At 37.8% G+C, this 14,281-nt stretch overlaps 1 protein-coding gene across 14 annotated transcripts in view; it reads right to left on the bottom strand.

Annotated features, from left to right (window-relative positions):
- Window positions 1-14,281, bottom strand: part of Tle4 (TLE family member 4, transcriptional corepressor) — a 140,877-nt gene that overhangs the window by 21,326 nt on the left and 105,270 nt on the right. For 6 of the 14 annotated variants that reach the window (XM_057777414.1, XM_057777417.1, XM_057777415.1 and 3 more), the window contains one exon: window positions 8,153-8,242. The exons of the other annotated variants lie outside the window; for them this stretch is intronic. In XM_057777414.1, the coding sequence (XP_057633397.1) occupies window positions 8,153-8,242 (90 nt within the window). The remainder of the gene's footprint in view (window positions 1-8,152; window positions 8,243-14,281) is intronic. 14 annotated transcript variants of the gene reach the window in all.

Raw genomic sequence — 14,281 nt, 5'->3', positions numbered from 1 at the left:
GTGCAATAACTAGACTGCTGCTTACTTACAAAACATCTTCCTACTTCATTCAGACTGTAGCTCCCCTGAAGTGCGGCACCCAGCAAGGTGGGCTGCATAGAACTGGCCAGGAATGTTTTTAAACACAAAGAATTCCAAATGGCCCTCAACATGTGTTTCAATCTAGTTCAAAACTCCTCAGATAATTAAATTGGTGGGAGGTGGGAGAGTAGGGTAGAGGGGGAATTTGGGAAGAGATACCTAACACCTAAAAATCTTTTGAAAATATCATATAGAAGCTTCCTAAAATATTCACACACATAAAAAAGAGTTTAAATGAAATTACCTTAAAATGAAGGGGGGGGGGGTAACCCAACCAGAAACCACTATCAAATAAAAAAAAAAACAAAAAACAAAAAACAATACCAGGAATGAATTACTGCTTCGAGTTGTTGGCCAAAGGAATCCCACAAATTCCTATGCATTTAAGGTTATTGCTAATGCTCTTGGTTACCATCTAGAAAATGACAGCAAGACCCTAATGCTAAAGCCACTTGAGTCACAGAATATGATGAAATCAAGTTGATACTAAACTGGAAGCTTCATCTCTATTGGCTAGCTTTCCTAGTGCTGGAGGGTACGATGTATGCTACTGGAGGAGAAATGTTATCATCAGTTGTACTCATCTGTAAACGTCACTAGTTAGCCTGGCCAGATATGGTCACTGTTGCGATAGTGGCATGACTGTTAAAGGAGTAATCAACTTTCTAACTGGAGTTAGGGTCTGTTCTACAAGATGGAACTCCCATCTAGCACTAACAATGAGGCTAAAAACTTGTGGCTAGATAGGTCATAGGCCCTGGGGAAGAATATATTAACATCCTTCTAAAATGCAGATAGCATTAAGATGATTCTTAATCATCTTATTACTATACTCGTAGTCAGCAAAATCTCTCAATCCTCAACACAGAAGCTACTTCTTAAAGGAGGTGGCAATTAACAGACTTACAACTAACTGGTTAATATGCAAAAAGTAAGAGACTTTGGAGTGATCAAACCTAAATGGAACATATATATCACACTCCACCTCTTCAAGGTAAGGGATCTTTTGGACAAGGAGGCTGAAAGACATAAAGGAAACTATTTTTTGGGTATAACAGGGCAGCTATCCACAGAAACTCACAGCAGTTACAACAGCACACACACACAAAGTACATGTGGATGACTGAAGAGGTAGAGGTGGATCTCAGGAGTTGGGGTACGGAATGAACATGATCAAAACACAGTGAATGAAATTCCCAAAGAACAAAAACATTAAAAAAAAAAAACCATTAGATATATTGAAGAAGGTCACTGAATGAATTTCACAGGTTATCGTTTGAGTAAAATGTGCTAGGGTGCCTTGGAACTGCAAAAAAAGGTTCCACCCTTTATCCATCTTATTATTATTTTTTAACCAATAAGATGCCTTCTCCTACCAATGTGGTATTTTACAAATGAAGAATTTGTGTGTGTATGTATGTTTGACGCTATCTAAGCCTTCTGACACTCTACTTCCAGTCATTTCAACTTTCTTCAAAGGAGGAAAAAACAATTGCTAAACAATAATGAATACATTCTCAAAAATTAATGCTAAAAAGTAATGCTGTTTTTGTCTTTTTGTTTTCCTTTGTGAGACAGGGTTTCTCTGTTTAGCCTTGGCTGTCCTGGATCTAGCTCTGTAGACCAGGCTGGCCTCAAACTCACAGAGATCCGCCTGCCTCTGCTTCCCAAGTGCTGAATTAAAGGCGTGCGCCACCACTGGCCTTGCACCAACACTGCCCAGTGCCTATTTCGTCTTAGTGCTCATTTACTGTCATCCATGTTAAATCAAACAGCTTCCTTTTTCTTAAGGTTGCTGTTTGCTGTATGGTCAGCTTTCTTTGTATGTTGTATGAATGTATGTGTAGTATGTGTACACATCTATATTTAAGTTTACATGCATGTGTGCATGCATGTGGTATTTGATGCTGGGTGTCTTACATGGTCTCTTTCCACTTATTTAGGCAGGGTCTCTTGATGAACTAAGAGTCAACCATTTGTGCTAGTCTAGCCAGGCAACTTGCTCTACAAGAGGTGTTTTCCTATTGAATGCTGGGATTACAGAGGGGTCACCATGTCCACCTTGTTTTTGGAGATCTAAATTCCACTGAGTCATCCATCTCTCCAGGCCCCTGCCATAATTTCACTGTAGAAGCGTTACACATTACATTTGCTAGTAAAATAATAAAGTAATTATCACTAGCACTTAAAGGTTAAGCTGCTCAATGAATAGTGAGTGAGGTGATCAGCAACACCCTAATAACATAACTGCTCTAGAGTCAAACTGGCTTGGCATGGATTCTCACCACACAGCTTAGAAGTCTACCACTCCGCTACTGGGTGGGCACTTGGGTCTTCCCTGAGTATGGGAATGGGGAGACTTAAATGATGATAAAGACAATCATGATTCTGCTAGAAAAGTTTATTTTAACATCTCTTGGATTATCATAAAAGCTTAGTTAAGTTGCTTATTCCCATAGCTTATTACCTAAGACACTTACTGGAGGAACTCCATCAGGGCACTATTCACATCTAAACATTTAGGCTCATTCAGAAAAAATATTTTCATTACAATTTATCATAATACAAGCAATATGTTATACATGGATAATCACAGAAACAGATCAATTTAAAAGTCAAAAATACTCTGGATATTAATGTTTTGGAAAGCTCTGCATTTAAAAAAAATCCATTTTTATCAGGAAAAGGAACAAAATGACGTATTTAAAATAAAAAAGTTGGGGGTTTTAATGTGGGGGCACAAAGAAACTCTAAGGGAAAAATAATACAAGCTTTTATGTTTCCTATAAAAACCCAATTATACTGGTAGCACAAATGTACCTTACAGCTATTCCTACTATTATAAAACAGGCTTTTTCAAAAAGGAAAAATTCCTAGTCCTCATTCTGAAATCCACCTTAGATTTTACTTAGGCTGCTGGCCAAATTTGCTATAGAACTAATACTTCCAACAACTCCAACACCTGTCCACCTCCAGATCAAAGATGGAGTGTATGGGAAAGAGTTCTATAAAGGTCACATTAATATAATTAGCTAATTTTAATAACAGGGAACACTAACTGTAATAGCAGTCAAGAGCACCTCTGGAGTCAGACAGTATGGAGTCTTCTATTTAACAGCCCTGAAGCCCCAGGAATAATGTTTACCTTCACTCAATCTTTTTGTAGTTTGGGATAGTAAGATACTATCTTCACCCACTGGGCTTCTTTGAGGATGAAGAAAAACAGTTTATATAAAGGTCAAGAAATAGTCTTAAGCACAGAGCCTAGCCTCTCAATGACAGTAATGCTGATACCTCACTATACTGCGGTTTCTATTTACTACAGATTGTGAAAAAGAAGGTCCATGTGAGGACTATTCCAGGCACTTTGTAGTACTTCCCCTCAACACATACATTCCAAAGGCCCATGAGGATAGGATTTCAATAAACCAAAGCATACCTTTCAACAATCACAGTAAAGTTCTGATTCTATATGATAGAGAAAGAACGATAAATTTTAAAATTTGATTTAAAATGTCCCCCAAATTAATTCTGCTTTCCATTCACAAAGGTATTATGCTTAGACATCCCTGCCCACTTAAAGGTCATAAACAGAAATAATATGCTAAAATTTGAATGAACATCTAAGATAAAGAATCCTAAAAGTTTGGGCTGGCAAGACAGCTAGCTCAGCGGGTAAAGGTACTTGCCACTAAGCCTGACAACCTGAGTTTATCATCTGGAACCCACATAGTGGAGGTAAGATAGAACTCTTCCTCCTCTGACCTCCATGCATACTCTATGGCAGGTGTGTGCCCTGCCCAAACAAACAGACAAACGTGAAAAAAAAAATCCTAAAACTCACTCACTGGCCATGGGTGTTGCCTTCATTATCTACTAGGCACTTAAGAGTAAGTCAGGTTTTAGTCAGGAAAACAGTGACAATGAAGAGCTAAGGGGCACCATGAAAATATGATTGGAGTTTGCTTTATTTTCCAGGCTTCTTTTATTGTCAACAATAATCATTTAGATGTCAAATTACACTGTTACTCTAATTGAAATGTAGTTTCAAACCTTAGTATGAGTGGGTCATGGTAAACTTAGAGAAGTCAGAGAAGGACCAAGATACCCACAGGTCCTTTTACTGATGCTACAACCAAAGTCCAGAATCAACATATCCTCTGCAACCTCTTAGACAAGCTGAAAACGCATACCTATACCAAAAAAGCAAACAACAATGACTAGTAACTTATTTTCTTTCAAAAAGATTTATTTTCTTTTTACAAGCATTAGTTTTTTGCCTGAGAGTATGTATGAACACTGAAGAAGGGCATGCTTGGTGTTATGAATGCCCTGGAACTGGAGGTAAGAATGACTGTAAGCTGTCACATGGGTGCTGAGAACTACACTCAGGTCCTTTCAAGAGCAGTAAGTGCTCTTAGCTGCTACTGAGTCGTCTCCTCCAGCCCCTGACTTCAGAAAATCATAGTTCTGCTGTGTCTCAGTGATGAAGCACTGCACATTTTACAAATGCTACAGGAGGTTTCTAAAAAACATCGACAGCCCAATAAATTTATGTACAACAAACTAACATAGTACCATATCACAGGAGAATGTGATTGATATTTTTATTGACTATTAATAACCAAAATATTCATATTTCCAGAGAGCAAATGAGTGAACCTCAGCTGTGAAAAATATAATACCTTAAAAATGAAAATCGTTTGGTCAAAATGCATAAGTCTCACAGGACAGTTCATATCACATGCAGTTACTGTTGACTGTGGAAAAACTCTGAGTCAGTCACTGGTGTTGGTTTACTGCTCATTACACCAAGACTTTTATTTAAATGACCTGCTTGATTATGGCTGTCAGAAAAAGCATACTCTGCAGACAATCTCACAGAAAATTTTTTTAAATCAACATAAATCAAAACTCACCTTCAAAAATAACTAGAACTTTGTGAAGGTCTGCCCTTGTTAAAAGAATATTTAATATAATTTCATATAATGAGGTCTACCTTTACTATGTTTCATCTTTGTAGCAATTCATGAAGGACATACTCTTAAATTTTTGTTGTTATTACTGTTATTTTTCTGTTTCTCTTCTAGTAAGAAACTTGGGTCAAGACAAACTGCTGCATATAATCAAACCAGAGTGACTAACAGTTTGATAGGGGATTTTGAAACAGCACTTCCAGTTTTTACACTGTGGACATAAAGTCAGATAGCCTTTGGTTTAAGACTGGCCTGCATCAGTTTTTATTAGAACTTACTACAATTCTTGAAGTTTTCATTTCCCAGCAGGTGGGGCTAGAGTGGGGGCATTGCTCTAAGGTTTCAGTAAGGCCTGAAGAGCTCATACTGAGAGGAGAGTACTTAGCATCTATTGTAATAAGCCTATATGAAGAGCCAATCCTCTTTGGCAATGGTGGAAAGTACTGCACAATCTTCACTCAACAAGGATTTACTGAATATACATGAAATGAGATAAATGAATTCTACAGCTTGCCTTTCCATCATAAGTCAAAGTACTTAGAATACAAAAGACATATGCATTGTTTTACTTCATGAAATAGTAAAACAGCACTTTGATATTTAGTCATTCATGTTTTGTTTTTGTGGTCTCGGCATTACACATTACTTGGTCAGGATAAAATGCCCTAATAATTTATAAGGTATCAATACAATTGATTTTAAATTAGAACATTATCTTAATGTCCTCTTGAGGTTTCTTGACTGTTATTTCCTCTTCCTGGAATAAGACTGTTGGCTCTGCACCAGAAATTTCATTAAATACATTTACTTTTTTCTGGTAGTTTGGGGGCAAGAACATGACATTTTGATGCCAAAGATGTGAGTGAGCTTGACTCTTATACAGGTGTCTTAGCTTTCCTCACATGACAGTCACCCTGCATGTGGTCCAAGCTATGGGCCACATGAAGAGACAATGGTGCAGGTTTGGTGTGTGTGTGTGTGTGTGTGTGTGTGTGTGTGTGTGTATGTGTACAAGTACTTCGCCTTGATTATCACAATTTTAACAGAAACTATAATAAACATTTGCCAAGCAATACAGCTTTCTTTTTTTTTAAAAAAAATATTTATTTATTTATTATGAGTACAATATTCTGTCTGTGTATATGCTTGCAGGCCAGAAGAGGGCACCAGACCTCATTACAGATGGTTGTGAGCCACCATGTGGTTGCTGGGAATTGAACTCAGGACCTTTGGAAGAGCAAGCAATGCTCTTAACTACTGAGCCATCTCTCCAGCCCCCAATACAACTTTCATTGCACACAAATGCTTAATTGTCCAGTCCATTCTGTGCCTTTCAATTCAGTGGCCTTCATGTTTGCAAAATTTAACACAGTCATGTGCTTTTGTTCTCCCCAAGAATTCTCTGCCCTCATTAACAAGATACTTAAAATATTTGTATGTGGACTCTACACTAATTAGAGTTATACGCATTGGTTATTTTCTTTTGGAAGAATAAAATTATGTAAGATATAGCCTAAACTACTCTTTTACCTACTGCCATATTATTAATGCTACTAACTCTCCTTCAATGGGGTATATAAATTTGACTGTGCTAAAAACCAAAGTGGCGAGCTTTAAGAATTTTCTGGTAGGGTAAATTGCTTAAGAACTATCTTGTGCTATATTTTGTTTGTGTGTGTATATAAATACCAATATAATCCCAACATCTGTTTAGAAGAATTAAAGCAGGGTAATGACTTAGCACTAAGCTTTGGCAAGCCATACCTTAATATGTCAGGATCCTTACCTTGGTCTTTTCATGTTGTTATTTTTCTAGTAAAATATTTCAATCTATATAAGGTTAAACATATATCATTATGAGTGTTAGCTACAAACAACCTCATATGTATTCTTCTGTGTTATTCTTGCAAATGTTCTATACAATGTATGATAGCATTTCTTCAGGAACACAGAGGATATAAAAAAAACCCAACCAATTTAAATACAAACTGCCTAGTAGTTTAAGGTTGTCAATCTGAACCTCTGGTCTTCATGTTAGGACAGAATAGCTAGTTTCTAATGATTACAGCTGATACAACTTTCAACAAAAAGTGAGTTGGATCTCAGAATAGAATTTGTCAATATAAATGTAATATAGACACACATGTACTTATTTTTCTAGTAGCCACAGTATTAAATGTGAAAGAAACCATAAAATTAATTTCAATAACATATATAACTCCAGACATAAAATATACTATATCAATACATAATCAATATAATATTTGAGATATTTTATAATCTCTCCTCTTTAGTACTGCACTTTCAAAGGCTGGTTTGCAGTTTATACTTATAGTTTATCTTGGAAAGGCCACATTGCTGTTGTTTGATAGGTGCGTGAGGCTTGTGGTTACCATATTAGGCAACACAAATCCAAAAGTTTTCAAAGTCATAAGAGAAATAAACACCCATTAACATTGCAAGTCCTCAGCCCTATGGTAGGACAGGTAGAACAGTTCCTATCTACTTTTCCCAATTCACCTGGAAGTTTCTTTGTTATAGCAGACACCCAAGCCTTTTCACTTGAGAGTTTTATGCAAGTTCTGGCAAGAATTTTCTTTTCTGGCCTGTGAGGCTAAGAATTTTTCAGTTTTTCTGTATCAGTTAACTGTCATATTGTGAAAGTTCTTGACCTGTGATGCCAGGCCTGGACCTCATGTGAGTTCCATTTCAGCTTCTCATCTCCTTTCCTGACTTCTGCACCACTGCCTCATTACAGCTGTTGAACAAAGGAACATGGAGTATGCTCTCAGTCACATGTGATTTTCATTACCTAGATACCGGAAAGTATACATATGTAGCAAGCGTATACTGTTTGATAGTAGTCTTTTGAATCCTTGACATTCAATATAATCACTTCTGTGATCTTAATAGTTGTGTGTCTGTGAAGGGATGGGTGGGAGTTTGTGTAGGTAGGCACACCAAAGGAAGAAGGCTTTCAAAGTGGTGATTTTGAAAGTGAACTAGGCTGAAAACGTATTAAGAGGAAACAATGGGAAACATAAAACTGAAACAGAGGTAAGCAGTGTTGGGTAGAGGTGAATCCAAAGTGATACCTTTCTTTGCTGCAACTCCACCAATCTAGGGTGCAGGTCTTCTTTCAGGGTCTGTGCCAGCCTTGCCTCTGACTGCATATATGGTGAGTGCTGTTGAAGAAACATATCAAGGCCACCAATTTCCTTCATTATTCTAAAAGGGATACATTTCTGGCAGAAGAGGGGCCATTTTCAGTTAACTTCATCCCTGTTGCTTATCATGTGGTCAATAGCTGTCTGTAGCTAGGGAGAAGCACTTTTCTCTGAAGATTGACCAGTGAAAAGGAGAGATTCCCAAGGACTCATGTCCTAGTAATTTTTCTGTGATTGTCATTTAAAAATAATAATCCCTAGGGATTTCCTCCTAAGGCTTTTACTTAAAAGGAAAATCTTCTTCTTTTTCCCCACTTGGGCAGCTAAATCATCACATACAAACGGGAGAAAAATGGCTAACTATAAAACAGAAAGATGCAATCCTTGAGAAAAAGCTTTCTATTAATTTTTTTCTTTATTTTTTTACAATATCAACTACCTGCTGTTTTATGCAGTTTTAATTATGTATTAATAATTCATTAATATTAACTGTGATTGATGGTGACTCAAATATAGAGGGATGAAAACAAGAGATAAAAATGCTTAGATATATGAGCAAAGATTTCAAGAGAAATGACTAAGCAACAGCTTTTCAATGACAGATCTGCAGATGCAGGTCTGACTGCATATAAAACTCTGGAAGAAAGAGTCACCTAGTCTGCATCAAGATTACTCTAGTTACCATATGCCCACAAACAGACTAAACCAGTTGTATTTATATTTTGATGTATATAATACATACATGTACATATATGCAACAATAATAAAACAGGAAAGAAGAGGCTATAAATTTGAGAGTTGGGCTGTGGGTACATGGAAAGAGTTGGAAGAACTTGGGAGAGGAGGGAGGAAAGGGAAAAGAGAAAGTGATGTGATTATAAACCTTAATTTTTAAAAAAAGATTACTCTGGTTAAACCAAGAAAGATCTTGGCACTATCAGTGCTGAAATGTTGACAGGCAAGTCAAAACTGCAGTCTATTGTCTCACCTGCTTTCCAAACAATCTGATGAGAAAAATCTTAGCATTCCATATTCCATTCTACTTACCATAGCAGACAAGTGTGAATACTCTCCTTTTCCTCCATTTGACCTTCTCTCTCTCTCTCTCTCTCTCTCTCTCTCTCTCTCTCTCTCTCTCTCTCTCTCACACACACACACACACATCTTCTCCAGACCTACCAGCAACACCTCTGTCAACACTTAGCCTGCTGTTGGAACTATGGGCTAAAGAGGCTATTGACCTTTATTCTAAACATGTCCTTTCTGGGTTAATTACTTTTGTATATTTGGTGTACTCTATGACATTTAATCACTACAGTGCTACTCAGTAAACAGAACTGAATGGAACTAACTGCAATTCAGCATCAAACTAATTGGTGCAAAATTGCAGCATGTTGAAAATGGACTAGAAAAAAATACTCTTGTGGTATGGAGAAATAAAATGAATACTATTTGATTAATCACCATTTTACTAAAAAGAAAGAACACTAGTCTAGGAGTACACTTTTGCAATTAAAAACTAAAATGGCTCAATGGACTTCATTTTGTAGTACAAGGACAATGTTGTATTTGCTAACCAAATGAATGAATATAAGTAATTTGCAACTCAGGCATGGCTTCTGTGCTCTAGTCTCTCTTTTCATATATGCACATATGTGTATAAACATCTCATCATAGGCAGTCCTCCATTAATAAGGTCAATGTCCTCTGATCTGGTATTCAGCTTGTAGTATCTTAGGAGCAGTGATCTGTTTCAGAAGATTCCAGTTTAGGACTTTCAAGAATGTCTCCAAGAACAAATGACACAGCACAGACATTTGGGCCCCTGATGAAAGTTTTCCAAAATAGGTACTCTCTGACTTCTGTCCACTGGGAATAGACAGTGGGATCAAGAGGACGTTAGTCGCTAGAGTATAGGGACAAAGAGATTCAGTGCAGAACTTTAGTCCTAGCTAGTAATGAGAAACGACTTGATTAAACAGGCTTGTGCTAAGATATCAGCTACGTCTTGAGCTGAATGTTGGCAATATGCTAGATATTTGGGAAGTGAAAGGAAACAAGACACCAGCTTTTCATGGCATAGAATCTCAAGAAGTACATCATGCAATAAGCATGTGCTCTAGTGTGTGAACTGTGGTTTCAGGTTTTGGTCTAACATTAATAAGCTATGTGATTCTGGGTCAGGCAACCCTTCCAAGCTTCTACTTTCAAAGCTGCCCAACGGAGATAAGGGTTTATGCTCTATAAAGATTTCTGGCTACAGTCTAAATGCCTATGTTGCAATACAACTCTAACACCTAAAGCCCAATGTGTTTGTATTTGAAAGTGGGACCTGTGAAAGGGGATTAGGTCAAGTGTGGAGCCTTATGAGTTGAATGAGTAAGCTTGTTAGACAACTAGAGGAAGTATCTGCTCTTCCCACTAATATGACAAACATGGCTAGGTGCTGCTTATGACTCAGAAATGAGCCCTTCGTCAAGACTCTTGATGGGAAATATCTTGACCAAGACTCCTGAGCCTTCCAAACTTTTAAGAGGTATAGTTCTATCCAGTTTATGGCATGAACTATGGAGGCCAATGACAGTTGTTTGTAATAACTATATGAAGGGGAAGGTACGCTGCCCTTCTCTGCTTACTTCTGGAACTTGCCCTAAAAGGCACAGGTTAAGCCCTGACCAAGAACCCCCTTCTGGGCAGCTGGAAGCTGAGAGACTGACCTGTTGTGAAGTATGGAAAGAAGAAGCATGCTCTCAACTGTGACTCTAGCTACACACTCATCTTAGTGCTTCCTTCTCCCCAATCTGTAGAATTCAAGTTAAATGTGCCTCTAGAACAATCCTGACTCATGGTGACCGAAATGTGCCATACACCTGCATCTCCACGTTCACACAACTTGACAAATGACTTCAACAAGAATTCAAGTATAGCCGGGCGATGGTGGCGCACGCCTTTAATCCCAGCACTCGGGAGGCAGAGGCAGGCGGATCTCTGTGAGTTCGAGACCAGCCTGGTCTACAGAGTTAGTTCCAGGACAGGCTCCAAAGCCACAGAGAAACCCTGTCTCGAAAAACGAAAAAAAAAAAAAAAGAAGAATTCAAGTATAATGATAAATGAGAGGCACCTTGGTAGGTAGCCAGGGACTTTGCTAGGCCCAAGACACTAAGGATACAGAAAAAAGAACAGGCAAAGGACCTTAAATAGGCAACATAACCTAAGTTATCAATAAAATAAATTAAAAATAAGTGCAAACACTCTGTGCTACAAAAGGAGATAAATCAGAGGGTAGAACTAGAAAACATGGAGGGCAGAGTGTTGTGTCTCAGAGGACAGTATGGAAAGTAGGGTGGTGATTATTGTGCAGACCCACTAGACCTCAGTAAGGCCTGGGATTTATCCTACATGTCACTGAAAGGCAGTAAAGGTACTCATGGTTTAAAAATGAATCCAAGGTCTTGGAAAAGGTCTAAATTCTCAAACCTTCCCATCAGACTCTTTCTCAGTTAAACTAGAGTAAGAATTTTGAAAGCCTCATGGACAGAAAATATCTTTTTAGATCCATCCTTTGTAATTAAAAATAAGAACAATTATAAATGTAAAATATAAATTCTGTGTGCATGTCAATTCATGTTAAATTAAAATAGCAAAATTCTGAATGAGATTATGAAAGAAGGTCTTAGTGGCTTGAAGCAGGAACCAATTAGCAACTACTACAGTTATCCAGAGCTGGATCACAGAACAAGTATGATGGGAAGAGGACAGATGAGAGGAAGATGTCAGAGTTTTAGCTAAATGACTTCCGTCAGAGAAGCATGCATGTGTACATAAAACTGAAATCAGGTTCATCAGTAAAGCCAACTTCATGCATCTTAAATCAGATATAGTTTCTTAATTCAGAAAGAAAAGGAGTTTTAGGTACCCCATGAGAATACTCCTAATCTCACAGGGCTTATATGACCATGTAAGTCATGTGACAAACAGCATCCTTATCTTTATCAAAGAAATAAATAAAAAAACCAGCCACATGACTTACAATTACACTGATAAAATCTAGTGGCTCTCAGCTATTGCTGCACATAAGGAGAGAGAGAGAAAAAGGGAGGGGAATGGAGAACACAATGGAGAAAAAGGAAGAGGGAGAGGAACACCTTGGCCCTATCCCAGAGCAATTATATTTAAAAAGCTCCTGGGTGATTCCACGGTCGACAACCTATGACCTAAGGCAGAGTCAGCTAATGGCAAGCCACTGCTGATTGCTATCAATCAGAATGCCTAATCAACTAGAACTGCATAGCCATTGGCACCACATTACCTTAGGGACCTCTGCAAGAACACAATTAGCTCAGGGAGATCCCAGACTTGCTAGCCCTGCAGCCAATCATGCAATAATGAACAACAGATAAAAAACTGCAAATTCCAAAATCATAGTTCAGAGCTGTAAGGGAGAAAAACTTCAACCTCAACCCTGTCCTGAGATAAAGCGCAGCACTCTTAACCCACTTCTGAATGCCTGTATGTAACATTCCCATGTGTGACTCTACAATGATGACAAAGAGATATATTTTGAATGTGATAATTAAAACAATAATCTCAATGAAGTGGGTATTATGAGATAATTGGCCATCCTCAGGATATAAGCAAACTACGGTAAAAGCCAAGGACACTTAGCATCAAGGTCAATTACAATAATTGCTTATCTGAATTACATTATTGCTATTGTAAAACCTTATGAAAAAAAAAAAAAGAAACAAAGAACACATACTGAAGTGGAAAGACCTAAGAGAAAGAGTTCCTGTTGTTTGTCATTTAGGAATTCACATGTAAATATAAGACTACTGAACTGAAAGGCTGAACTACACATGGTAACACGGAAACATGAAGTGGCTCTAACTTGACAACACTGGAGAGTTCAGGAGAACATTAGCCCATGGTGATCCAGACAGAGGTGAGTTGTTCTTTGGTGCCCAGATGATGTTGAAAGGTGGTGGGACCATCAAGAGAAGATGCTTAGTGCAAGGTAATCAGGAGACACAGAGGGGGCTACCCTCAAAAGGGATTATTATGGTTTGTGCAGGCCCTGAATCCCTCTACCTTCCCATCCCACAAGTATGTTCATGTCATTATCATGTCTTACAAGACTCTCACCAGAGGCCAAAAATGGACCCACCCCAATTAAGATGTTCAGCCTCAGATATGTTGAGACAACAGAAAACAAAGTAACATGAACCATTATTATGTCTCACTCTCAAGAACTGTGAGCCAAGGAATCTTTATCTTTTTAAAATAACCAGCTTCAGATATTTTGTGACAATAGAAAACAAGGTAATAAATAAGACCTATCATTAATATCAGTCATACTTACTTCCATTAATACTCAAAAGGAAAATTTATGACTGCCTTCTATTGAAACTGAGGCTCTCAATGAAACTACATTATAGCTTGTAGGAAGATTATTTGTGTCCTCCACGGCCACTTTAGCTTGTCTATATTAACATTTAGGATCAAGTACCAAAAGTCAACCAGAAAAGAATCTGGAAAAACTTTGAAGGCCAGAGAAGGGAAACAGAATCTTCGACCTTCTTTCAACTAATTGAAATGTGTTTGGCAATCGAAGAGTCTAAGACTTTAAAGTTGTGATTAAACATCAAGACTTTGATGTTTTATATGGTATTCTTCCCCACTACACTAATGAAGTTAATTAGTGAGGAAGAATGCCATATAAAACATCAAAGCCTTGGTGTTCACTGTCGACATCAATCCAACCAAACAGTAATAAAGAAATAATTCTGCAAAAGGCATTACCTTAGAGGAGCTAACTACTTCTCCTTACAAGCTCAAACTGTACTATAGGGATATTTTTCAAAAAATTCCGAGATGCTATCCACACTGTAGTTCAACTGTTCAGCAACAAAACATATCATTTAATGTAATTTAATTAAGTGGCCCAAAATGTCACATTGAACAAAAGGACTGAGGCATCCCACTGTAGTAACATGGATGGCTGTTAAGTGACCACTGCTATGGAATAAAAGAACGTGGGAAACACAAAGCAAAAAGCCA

This window comes from Chionomys nivalis, chromosome 8 (genome assembly GCF_950005125.1).
Source record: "Chionomys nivalis chromosome 8, mChiNiv1.1, whole genome shotgun sequence".
Classification (NCBI taxonomy): domain Eukaryota; kingdom Metazoa; phylum Chordata; class Mammalia; order Rodentia; family Cricetidae; genus Chionomys; species Chionomys nivalis.
The sequence above is the reverse complement of the archived record's forward strand: the minus strand, read 5'-3'. Positions and strand labels throughout refer to the sequence as shown.